This window comes from Sciurus carolinensis, chromosome 8, assembly GCF_902686445.1.
Source record: "Sciurus carolinensis chromosome 8, mSciCar1.2, whole genome shotgun sequence".
In the NCBI taxonomy this organism is placed as follows: domain Eukaryota; kingdom Metazoa; phylum Chordata; class Mammalia; order Rodentia; family Sciuridae; genus Sciurus; species Sciurus carolinensis.
The window spans coordinates 116,680,224-116,693,096 of NC_062220.1; the positions used below are offsets into that span (position 1 = coordinate 116,680,224).

Consider the following 12,873-nt stretch of genomic DNA (forward strand, 5'->3'; position numbering starts at 1 on the left):
AGTGGTAGAGTGCCTGCCTAACTTGCCTAAGGCCCTGGGTTCCCCATGTAGCACCAGAAAAATGAACAACAAAAAAATCCAAAGCATTGAAACTGTCCTCAGAATCTAAGTGTCACATTTTTTTTTTTTTCTAGTTTCAATCCAAAGGGCATAGCACAGTAAAAAGAAGCATGAACAAGGATTTAGTGGATCTGAATGCTATTCTAGGTTGTCCCTAATTTTGCTGTGACCTAAAAAAGCTACTTTATTTCCTTGGACTTAGTTTACCTTGACCTCTTTATCAAAAGTAGAAATCCCTTCCAGGTTTGAGCTACATGCAATTTATATAGCTTCCTTCTAAGTTCTCTCAAGGAAGTCCATTAATCTCTGATGGGGCTACATTTTAATTATGTATATTCCTACCGTATGCCCAATTTCCAGACCAAAGGTGTCTTACAGTACTTGGAGCTGAAACATAATACAAACCCTACCCTTGAAAAAGAGGGACACAAGACCCAGAAGTAGCATAGCTTGCCAAGGCAGTCCAGAGCCTTGAGGTCATGGCTGTGCAAGAACCCACCGGAGGGTAGTTAGAACTCAACCACAAGTGTTGAGTGGAGGTTGTTCTCTGTGGTTTACCAGCTGTATGAATTCTAGAGATCATATTCTTGCAACTCAGCTTCCTTACCAGTAAAGTGGGGACAAAACCTTTTAGAAGATGGGTGTGAAAATGTGAATACTTTACCAAGGACACTTCAAACATAAGAGTGATTTTATGTACACATTTATCTTGGCTACATCGAGTCCATAGCTTTAAAATAGCTAATCTACTAGTTGAAGTGAAACTGAGTCACCATTTTAACCTAAAATCAGGTCAACTTAAAAGAGGCCTCCTAATGAGTATTTATGAACATCTGGGGGTCATACCTCTGCTTCTGAAACAACAAAGTAGATTAAACTTCCTCCCATGCTTCAGAATACAATATAAATTCAAGAAGAAGCTGGCATGTGGCCAGTTTCATCAATTTAGTACCAAGCTTTAGCCAAGAGTAAGGTAAGACCTGTGTAACTGAACCAAAACCAGTTGAACAAAGATGTCCTAAGTATCACACCTAAGATAAAAATTATGAGGGACTGGAGACATCACTCAGGATACAAAGTGATAATGCCGAGCCTCAAGAAACACACTGGAATGAAGTAAATGAGGAAGGTGCTTAGGGGGCCAAGTTTTCAGTTAGCCCCCTGAAGAAAAAAAAGTTTTTTTTTTCATACTCAAATCGAGGTTCATTTTTTTCATGTTTAATACCTAAAATTTTAATATTCTCTAAAATTTATTTCAGGACCTAGGCTGTGCCCCTAATTAACATTTCACATCTAATGAGGAAAATCAGAGGACATATAGTGCTAAGTATGAACCAACAATCCAGAATGGGTTAAACACCATCCTCCCAAGTTAAACAGATCACAAACTTTCAGAGATGCCATACCATACCATAGAAGACAGTGGTTTGCTCTGTTAGGTTCATTTACAAGCATCAGTTATTGGTTAGAGTGGATCATAGAGGCTTAACAGCTGGGTTCACGAAAACTATTTAAAACTCATGACCCTTAAATGGGTGCTGCAAAATATATAATGGAATCAATCAGATGGCAGGAAAACCTGGATACTATACTACTGATTCTTCAATGCTTGACAGCCTCAAAATTAATTTAAAATGATGACTGGTTAAACAGCTCCTTGGGAGAGAAATAAAATCAAGGCCACACACAGAGATGATATCCCCAAAGCAGCATTTATTTACCCATGGAATTCCAAAACATTTATTTTAGAAGTCTGGCATTTCATAATCACCTCTTGATTGACATGGGCTGACACACATGGTGCTGTCAAGATACACAAGGACAATCGCCAAAGTTACAAAAAAATAAATCCATGATTCTTAAACAATCGCAACCAAAAAAATTACACATATCAAAACTTTAGATGCATTGCGTTGAAAAGGTTTGTGCACATCATAATTTAAAGAGGCAAAACAAGGCGCTACTGAAACCTCACATCAAAGTTTATTATAAAGCTGATGGAAAGGAGCAAGTTGTCTCTCTGTATCAGCTTTCCTTAACAGTTTTCCATTAGCTGAAGAAAGAGGTGAAAGGGCTGAATTCATTTTTGCATGCACAAGATGTACTGCTTAACAAAACACTATCAGCTTGTTTTAAATATCAACCATAGCCTATGTTGGCTAATTCTCCTCTCTAAACTCCCCAATTACTTTTGCCTGGATTTGCCACAGATTAATAGGCATAGTAAAATGCCTCATTTAGAACACACTTCTCTGCATAATTCAAAAAGGGAGCTCCTATGGGTTCAAAGCAACCATCAGTCCAGCAATGCCCATGACGGTTTATCTGAAACTGCTTTCCAAGGGACAGGAGAGCAGATCTGAGTAGCTGTGCTGCCAATACAGATAGGTTTAGCACTAGATATTTAGTGACTGTGGCAAGGAAGAATTGGTGATGATGGGAATGGTAGGTGAAGGAAGGGCCAGGGACCGTAAGGATGTTTAGTTGCCTTCTCCTGCTTCTTCATCCTGCTGGTCGCTTGTCCAGAGGGTGAGGTTGTCTCGCAGCAACTGCATGATGAGTGTGGAGTCCTTATAGGAATCCTCATTTAAAGTGTCCAGCTCAGCTATGGCGTCATCAAAGGCTTGTTTAGCTAAGAGGCAGGCCTGCTCAGGTGCATTCTGGATCTCATAGTAGAACACAGAGAAGTTGAGGGCCAGGCCCAGCCGAATGGGATGTGTTGGCTGCATGTGCTCTTTGCTGATTTCAAAGGCTTCCTTGTAGGCTGCCTCAGAAGCTTCTACCACACTGTTTTTCTTCTCCCCAGAAGCCACCTCTGCCAAGTAGCGATAGTAATCGCCTTTCATTTTCAGGTAAAATACCTTGCTCTCATACTGAAAATCATTGCAGTTCTTGATGAGGAACTTGTCAAGCAGAGCCAAGACATCATTGCAAACTGTCTCCAGCTCCTTCTCAATCTTCTCCCGGTAGGCTTTAACTTTCTCCAATTTCTTTTCATTTCCATCAGACATGGTTTTCTGCTCAATGCTGCTAATGACCCTCCAAGAAGATCGCCGGGCACCAACCACATTCTTATAGGCTACTGAGAGGAGATTTCTATCTTCATTGGAGAGAGGTTCATTCAGTTCTGTCACCTGCAAAACCCCAAAGAGACAAACATTTGAGAGCTAAATCCAAAAATCTTGGAAAATTCTTTCTTAAACATAATTTATAATCCTTCTCAAGAAAGGAATTATGGACAAGCCAACCCAGAGAATAAAAACCATTCATGGGCAAAATCAATATATATCCCATCTGAAGGAAGACTACAGTACAAGAAAAGAGATAAATACTTGGAACTTAATATAGAAATAGGGCCTTAGAAAGTCATATCAAATCCTGTATATAAGCTGTTGTTTTCATCTTGGAGGAATGGTGATAAGGATGATCAAGGAATGGATGGAAAGGCATAATGTTGAGGAAGAAAACATTGAGACCTTATCCTGTGTGGTTATTTTCCTAAAGATTCTTCCAGCCTTCCCTTAAGCCAAACTGAATGATGCATTAGTGCCAGTAAATGCCCTGATCTCTGTTAAAAGGAAAAAACGCTACTTAGCAGCCCTATTTACTCTGACCTGACAGGAGCCCTTGACTGGCCCTGGAAGCACTAATTATTTTAAATGGAAGAGTTAAAGTTCACCAGTTGCTGACTTCCCTTAGTTCTCTATGATGCCAACTCAAGGTGAATCAGCTATATAGTTAGTAAGACTGTTGGGGGTTGAACTGTGTCCCTACTAAGATATGTTAAAGTCCTAACCTCTGGTACTGGCAAATGTGACCTTATTTAAAAATAAGGTCTTTGCAGATATAATTAGTTAAGATGAAGTCACATTGAAGTAGGGTATGCCCGAGATTCAATAACTGGTGTCCTTATCAGGAGAGTAAGATTTGGAGAGACAGAGACACACACAGAACACCATGTAACAATGGAGGCAGAGACTGGAATGATGAAGCCTCCCTGAGCCAAGAACCTAAGAGCTGCCAAAAACCACCAGAAGTTAGGAAAGAGGTTAGGAAGAGTATTTCCCTAGGGCCTTCAGAAAGAACACAGCCCCATCAACACCCCAATTTCAGACTTTTCGCCTCTAGAACTACAAGAAAAGCACATCTATAGTTTTACACTACTCAGTTGGTGATATCCTGTTCAGTAGCCCTAGGAAACCAATACAGTTCTCTAAAATCAAAAATACCCTGGTCTGGGGTCAGCAAAGTAGCTAACTTGCTAAAGTAACCTAGAACATTTCACAGGTCCTCAAAAGAGCCTGCAACTCCTTCACAAAATATCTCCTTAATATGACCTAGTGGTATAGTCCTTTTATTTTAAAAGGAAAAAAAGGAAGGAAGCAAAGCACTTTAACCTTAAAGAAAGATATTACTCCAACTGAACTTTAATGAGGGACCAAACCTCCACCAAAGAAGGGAGAAACAAAACTGAATAGTTATCCAAAGCAAACTGAAATGGACATGCAAGACTGAGCAGTAGAGATTCAGAAACAGTGATAGTTTATTTGGGGAAAGAGTGATTCAAGAACATAAGCAACAAATGAAATCATTATATTTAAAAATCAGAGAATTTGTACCAAGTTTTTACAAGGTAAATCAAGCCCCTGTCTGAGTCCCTCTGCCCCAAACCCTAGTCAAAATAAAAACACTAGTTCCCTGTTCTAATTTCCCCATTTCCCTATCCCTAGGACATCTATGTTTCACTACAAATTCTCAACCTAGGATCATGTGCACCCTCCTTTGCCTACTTAAATCAAACCAGACTCACACTTCATTCTTCAGTGTGTCTTCAGTCATTTCCCAGAAGAGTTGCCCTGACTCCAGTCAAGCCAGGTTCCTCATTCTCCTCACAAGTACATTAGTAGTCTCTATAACTCTCACTGCAATTTGCCCTAATCCAGGGCCATCTTTTCCCTTTTACTGATCAAAAATCCATGCTCCCTTCAAATCTAGTTGAAGACCTGTGACCCCATTCCAGTTTTCACCTCTAATAAGTGTCTTTAAACATCCATTTGCATTTGTTAATGGAAATACAAAGAAACTTTGTATATACTTATTAGTCTTCTAAGGAAGCAACCCTTCCAAATCAAAGTTCCATCTCATTCTGACAAACAGAATGCTTGAGTCCTACAGAATTACTCACTTTTCTAGGGCAATAAATCAATAAAACAAAACATAAAGGCAAGAATAGAATTCAAAGATCTCCTTAGATTCTGCAGTAATTAAATCCAGATAAGACACTGAAATGCAAATAAAACCCATAAAGAGTCACAATATATTTCATCCTGTGACTAATAAAGCTGCTTCTGTTAGACTGCTCCAAAGATTCACCAAGGTAACTTCCCAGAGTATATCATCAAAATAGAGTGCATATCTGAAATACATTTATATATTAAACAATGTGTTTGCAGAGGGGGCATTATTAATTACTAAAACCTAAGACAACTAGTCTCAACTTGTCCTAGCTAGTTGCATGTGACCTCAAACAAATCACCTTTCTGGGCATCAAAAGTAAAATAAAAAGGATCAGCCCAAACGATCTCCAACTTCAACTTCACCATTTTTCCTAATAAGCATCAATAAAGGTGTGGTAAGGCAAGAGGTTGACCCTATTAATGTAAGTGAAGTTTAGGTATAATCTATGACTTTCAGGAATTCATGCAAAAATATTCTTTTTCCATTGGGAATAAACTGCCAAAAAATAAGTATTGGGCAATATTTATGGTACCTTCACAAGAAAAATAATTTACTAGGAACATCAGTGTTTATGTAATAATCATCTGGTTGCCTGCCAGTCCCAATGAATCACTATCTGCATCAGCTGAGCGTGACTAACTTAACTAAGTAAGCACTGTTCTTAGAACCCCAGCCAGATCCTAACTAGAAAATAACTGGGTATGTTTAAATATATTATTTTTAAATACTAGTAAAAAGAAACTTATGAAATTAAGAGTTTAATCACTTGATCAGTTAACTAGAGAAAACTGAATTTCCCCAGATTGGAAAATTATGAGACCCAAAACACCAGATGGCCCATTAAAACAAAAGATTTGCAGCTAGCCTTGACTGACAATGCGTATTGCAAATTTAACCTCCACTGATGTTAGTACTAGTTGCCAATACTTCAAATACCAAAATATAGGAGCCAGAACTAACAATAGTTCATCCCTAGGAGTTGGAGATACAGTTCAGTGGTAGTACATTTGCCTAGCATGTTGAGGGTCCTGCATTTGAAACCTAGCACCACCCCCACCTCACCCCCCAATAAAAGCTCAAGGAGAAGCAGAAACATAATGGGAAGAACCATACTACATACTAAATCAGCTTAACGATTATCTGCAGAACCTATGGCAATGAGATTTTGCATTTCCGCAACCACAGGTTTCCGAATACTTTCTAATTAGAAATACAAAGCAAAGACAAGACAAAGAATTTTAGCTAGAAGAGATTTAAGGACAGGGTTCTCAATCTTCTTTCCCCTCTAATACTAGTGTAATATTCATTTCCACCGCTTATCAGCTGCCGTCAGAGCAGTCACTCTGGCCACTATGTCTTCATATGGCTTCAAAGCACCTAAGCGGTTGCATCACTTCTACTTGAAGTCTCTGCTTTCTTGCTCTCTTGCATAATTCCCCAATTCATTTTATCCTATATACATCCTTTCTGAAAAATTTAAATTGACTAACCCTCCCCATTTACCAAGATTCCCTCTCCATTTAAGGACTGCCAGCCATTTTCCTGATGTCTTTTTCACACAGCCCTTGGCTATACTGACTCTGAACCCCAGGGCACTCGCTTCACCCAGTTTCTCTGCTCTGGGACTACACAGCATTACTGAAAGTCACAAATAACCCAGCCTGCTGCTAATTCATTTATCTTCCCATGACACCATTCGCTTACTCAAAAATCCCTAGGGGCCTCCTCCCACTACTCATAAGGCAATAAACTATGTGTTTTTGAGTAAAAATAGATCCATGCCAAAAATAGAACAGTGACTATTTAGGAAAATTTTAAGTTCTTAATCTGGGAAACATCCAACATCAAAAGTAATACTGACCAAACAAAAACGCCACCCAGACTGCCAAGCCATATTACCAGTTAATAATGTTACTTGTTCTGAACACCTCTCCCATCCTTCACAGCTACTCATGCCTAAACACACATTACTGTCCCATCATTTATAGTTACTTTGCCCACATGTTACTGAACAGCTTGCTTTTGATGTTGAGTTTGTAACAGAAGAAAACAATTCTCATGAGCAATTAGGTTAACAAAACCATATAATAAAATCCTTAAGCTTCTCTGGCAGAACACTGTGTGTGTGTGTGTGTGTGTGTGTGTGTGTGTGTGTGTGTGTTTAAAGCAAGTCAGAAAGATGAAGCCTTTTTAGGCTCTTTTCCAAGTTAATTCTCAGGAAGTGAGGATCCTGCTTGGACCCAAACTTGTAGACTACTCCCTGCAGGCCATTGTGCAAAAACATCATCAGTTAAAGCCAGGCTGAACCCAGTAAGTATCCTCACTAAGGTGAGGCTGCAGTTCTGTTAGGCCATAAGATAGGCTAAACTTCAAGCTCAGATAATCAATTTTCACATTCATCTTAATGTTACAAAATACCTACCCTTATCATCAAGAGACTGTCTTTGCCTTGCTTTTGACATCATCAAAATTTCTCGCAAGGATCAGCAGGGGTTAAATACAACCCCCTTCGAATGGCATTACTGAATGCTACTGTCCCTGGAGGTACCAGGACAGGTAGCTTTAGAAGCAGGTTCTGATTGCAGGAAGTGCCAACACCAAGGCAATGTAACTGTAGCCAGGAGTGGGGGAAGCACCAAAATGCTGGAGTAGAAGTCCAGCTGCCTCTACCTGGACACTGGAGAGAATTTTACCAGCAATCAAGAATATGTTACTTAGGGAACATTATAGGCTTACAAAATATACTACAGGAAAGATGGAGAAACAACTGGTGCTGAGGATACAAAACAACTTCTTGAAGTACCACAAGTTAATACAGTCCTATACTTACTTCATAGCAGGAACTCAAATCCAACTAACACTTGATTTGCTAAACTGAAAAAATACTCCTGACCTTCAGAAAAAGCCAACTCCAGATCTGAGTTTCCCTCTTATGCTTATCTGATATAACTAAGACCCTTATGTGACAAACTGTTTATAATCAAATTGGGCAAAAATTACTTATAGCCAATAAATAAAATTGTTTCAAAAGCCCACTTGTACAAAGTAACTGGAATGTGTTTGCCAAAGATGACAATGGTTAATATACCTGAATGTATACTAGAAACTTTATCCCTTAGCCTCATGTGGTAATATCGTACAGCAGTTACCCTTACAGCTGTGAATTTGAGTTCAAATCCTGGCGTCAACTTACTGTTTGAGAAAATCAAACTAATTCTCATTTGTACAATGGAGTCAATATCTACCCAGAGTTGTTCAAGATTAAATCAGAATTTGTACATGGATTAACAGCTACAATTTACTGGGTACCTAATAATACCTAATAAGCAAAATGATAAAATTCCATAATCTTGCTAAATGAAATATTGGGGTACTCCTACCCAAAACTATTATTCCTAGAAAAGTATAACATTACAGAGGCTACCACTAATATAAAATACCCAAGATAAGGAAAATGCATTTTTTTTGTTTATTTAAGGAAGTGAATAGTGGGGGGTCTTGGCTATGGGAGTTCTTCAGAATATAATTCAGGAACCCAAACCCAGATGGCCATGATTTACACTTCAGGGAAACAAAGCCCAGTCTGTCTGCCACTTGAGTGCCTTTTAATTCTATTGCAAAAATTATCCAAGGCTTGCTTTTTCAGCTCATACATGACAAGAGATAATTACTTCAAATGACCAGCTGATAGGAAACAGAGCTTCCCTAGTTTTTATACATTTGAACAATAGTGCCAATGTGGCTTTAAGCTTTCATACCACAATTTTGGTATACCTCAAAATTATCCTTAACATCTACAAAATGGATTATGTCTTACCCAGGGTCACTCAGTGGTACTCTCTTTTTATATACCACCTGCTTGTTTCCCTACTTCCCACAATCTCACAGCTGTTGGAATAAGAGCCTTTTGCCACTAGTTGGGCCAATTGCTTCTCCCTATCAGATGCCTGTTTCCCTAACTGGGGTTGTTTTCTGCACTTAAGATTTCTGTATGGGACTGGGGTTGTGGCTCAGTGGTAGAGCGCTTACCTCGCATGTGTGAGGCACTGGGTTCGATTCTCAGCATCCCAATAAATAAATTAAATAAAGGTCTATCGACATCTAAAAAAAATGTTTAAAGATTTCTATATTCTTCAAGTTCTTTAAACACATTTCTTTGTCTTCTATCAACACTGTGATTAATGTCAGTATTAAAACGCACATCATTTTTACATTTTATAACTTCACGTTTACTGCCTAAATGTTTCAACAGAAAAATAGATGACTTAGAGCAATAAGAGGCATGACTATATTGTGGCCGCCCGTGCATACTCTCTGGAAATCTGATTACTTTCCCTCCTTTCTTGAATCACTTAGTCTTACATTTAACATTTCAATCCCACCTATTTCATAGTTCTCATAAAATGGTATTACAGACATTTTACAGAAGTTATGAATTGCGTAAAATCAGTCAATGCCACTTTAGAAAGGCCTTGGTTTCTAAGATCTTTCACAATGTTTCTTCCCCCTATACACTGTATATAAGCTAGTAGGTATGAGATAAGGAGAGTTTTGAAGATACTCCTTTATTAACTTCTCTTTAGAAACATTTCTTGCCTCTTCAAATTATGGGTTAAGGCAAAAAATTGTAGTTCTCAAATGACTTGAGGCAACATCACTGTTTCCAAAATGCATGATTTTTCTTAAAGCTTACCAACACTGTCCTCCAGGTGATGCTGGTAGATTAAGAAACATCAATCATGACAGGCAGGCAATATTAGGTGACCATTTAAATTACAAAAGAAACAGAAACAAGTTAGAAGATTTGAGGTAGAAACTAATTTGTTAATAACACAATATTCCTAGTTTTATGCTTAGAGACCACGTGAGAAGTTTCAAGGTCACAGGAGTGGTGCCTAGATCCATCCTCCCTAGTTTACTTACCTGCTTCTTCCACAGTCCTGAAAAAAGCCCATATAAACCCAGAGGGTATCTAGAATTCACTTTTTCCAAAAGCTCTACTTAAGGTTTGTATTGACAAAATCGGGAATCAGTTCTCTAATAACAAAGAATTTAATCTACAAATACCAATTTAACAGGCAAAATTTAAGAAACCATTCTCCACTCACCAATAAATACACTTCATTAATTTAGATGACAAAAAAATTCTTTTAGTTATCTTGAAGGATTTATTACAAATCTGATGAATGTGGACTGAATTTTCAAAGCTAGATGGCTTTTCTAACCTATCAATCATTACAGATATGGATTATTATGAATTCCTAACACACTGAAGGGTTCATTAGTTTGCAAAATGCTACCTAGTGCCTCAGAGAAAATCTGTAGACAAAAATAGCTAATTGTATTTTTCAAGCCTGCTTATGAAGACCAGAAAGGGTTTTTTCCTTGCTCAAATTTTGTTCAGATAACTCCCTCCATTTTTTCCCCTTATTTCCCATCTCAAGTTGCCTCAAGTTTCTGATAGTTCCACAAAACACTTTCTAGCCATTTTTCTTAACCTCAATTAAACTTCAAATTCCATTCCTTCTAACATCATTCCCCAAAGGGCTCCTCCTAACCCTGCAGACTTCATGTCCCACTCCCAGGCTTCGCATGGACCACACCAAAATGTTCAAAAGTTTTTTGTTTGCATAACTGGTAAGTTCTCAGTTACTGGGGAAAAGAAGCACGTATAACTTGCTGAGTGGACAGAGGTAGGTTTTTCCCCAAGAGAACTGTTTTAGGGCCCCTTCCAGGGAAATGCATTCATATGCTCAGTCATTTAAAATTTGTAAAATCATATTTTAATTCCTTTTTCTCAAAGGGGGGGGCCTCAAGAATTTTTTGCAAGTTCAAGTCCCAAACTTAGACCATCCCCTGATTCAGATAAAATGCTCCCATCTAATCAAATAGGGATACCACAGTGTTGAATGAAGATCATCAATTTGTCAACAAATGGGCCTTGATGTGTTGCTGGTTTCCAAACACACTTAGTTTAGCTGTATTAAGGACTTGTACGATAATTCAAATACCATTCTTACCTGGATAATCCTAAATATTGGCCTCAAGTATGTTTCATCTGATATGACTATCAAAAGTCATAAAATGAGATTTTCAAATGAGTCTAAAATATGGCAGAGTCTCTGGGTTATAGTTTTTTTTCTTTTAGAAATCCCTTCAAAAGGCCAGTCAAAGGGCATCTGAGCTATAATCCAGGGCAGTCATTCTCAAATTTAAAATCCACCTAAAAATTGCCCCAAAGCTGGCAAAAATGCAGATTTCTGAATCTCACTCCCAGGATTTCTCAATTTTTAGTAGGTTCAAGGTGGGGACCTGGGAGGCTGTACACTAACTATATAGCAAGTTGGTGGCCACCGGTTGTAATTCTACCAGAGTGACCTTGACACAGAAGTAATGTTCACTTAGAGAAAATATAAGATAATATGAAACGACAGGGACAGTGAGATGGTAACCGGAACTCAAAAGTCTCAGAAATGCAGGTGGTGTCTAATCCATGGTTATCTGCTAGGGTGTGGCTGGTCACGACTCCTTCACAGGAAATCAAGCTGCAGAATCCGAAAGGGTCTTGGGAATGTAAAGGCACAAGGATTCGTGTGGCCGAGAAGTCACGTCTCATTTTAATCTCCAGACGGTGCAACAGTAAACCTGGTGCTATAATGTGAGGCCACACACCCTCCGCCTCCCAGCCCTCTTCCAAGCCTACACTGCAGGAGCGGGGTCTTCCAAAACAAAGCCAGACCCCAAGCATGAGAAGGTAGGGAAAGAACAAGGAGCAGGCAGAACAAACGGATCGGAATTACACAAGTTTCAGGTCGTGGCAGAGAAAACCAAGAGCGCGCGCGCGCCACTCACTAGGTGATTCTTTATTACAAGTTGGTGAATGGTGGAAGGTTAGAGAGACGTGAGCCCCCAGGTTCGATAGAACAGTCTAGAAGCAAATGTGGCTCCCGCGTGTTTCCTCGGACAACTCCCCGCCACCCGTCCAGAGCACCGAGTAAGGATGCGCTGACCCCCGCCCGCTCATTCGCGCCGGGCCGTATTCGTGACCCGGTACGGCTGCCTCCCCGGAGACCCCACCCCGGCCCAGGCCTCAGGAAATGGCGGGGAGCCCGGCGGGCGCGGGAAGCGCGAGCTGTGGGTGGCCGCGCCCAGCTGCATCGTCCCGGACCGGGCCAGGCCAGGAGGTAGACGCTGTCCGCCGCCCCATCCCTTCCCCATGCTGGGACCCTGGGGCCGGCCGCCCGGGATCGCGGCGCGCTCACCGCCTTCATGGCGGAGGCCATGTCGTCGTAGCGCTCCGCCTGTTCGGCCAGCCGCGCCCGCTGCAGCAGCTGCTCCCGGTCCCCCATGTCGTTCTAGGCCCGGCCTCGCCTCGCGCCCCGCACGGCTCGTTCGCCCGCCCGTCCGCTCCCTGGTCGCCGCGGAGGCCGCCGCCGCGCACGCGCACTGGTTCGCCGGTTGGCCCGAGGCTGCAGGCTGCAGGCAGCGCCGCCACTCGCGCCTTCTTCTCTCTGGCTCGCTCCGCGCGCTGTGGCTCGCGCCCCCGACGCCGCCGAGGGAGGAGAAGCGGCCTCC

At 40.7% G+C, this 12,873-nt stretch overlaps 1 protein-coding gene across 1 annotated transcript; it reads right to left on the bottom strand.

Annotated features, from left to right (window-relative positions):
- Positions 1-1,753: 1,753 nt before the first annotated feature.
- Positions 1,754-12,873, bottom strand: Ywhah (tyrosine 3-monooxygenase/tryptophan 5-monooxygenase activation protein eta). The gene is made up of 2 exons (XM_047562354.1): positions 12,561-12,873; positions 1,754-3,194 (listed from the first exon to the last, which is right to left on the bottom strand). The coding sequence occupies exons 1-2, from the start codon at positions 12,645-12,647 to the stop codon at positions 2,541-2,543; spliced, it is 741 nt and encodes a 246-aa protein (XP_047418310.1). The 5' UTR covers positions 12,648-12,873; the 3' UTR covers positions 1,754-2,540.

Excerpts from the sequence above, each read along its gene's own strand:
- Ywhah (XM_047562354.1), bottom strand. The coding sequence starts at position 12,647 with ATGGGGGACCGGGAGCAGCTGCTGCAGCGGGCGCGGCTGGCCGAACAG. Across the intron at positions 3,195-12,560 it reads TGGCCTCCGCCATGAAGGCG|GTGACAGAACTGAATGAACC; the intron begins GTGAGCGCGCCG and ends GGGGTTTTGCAG.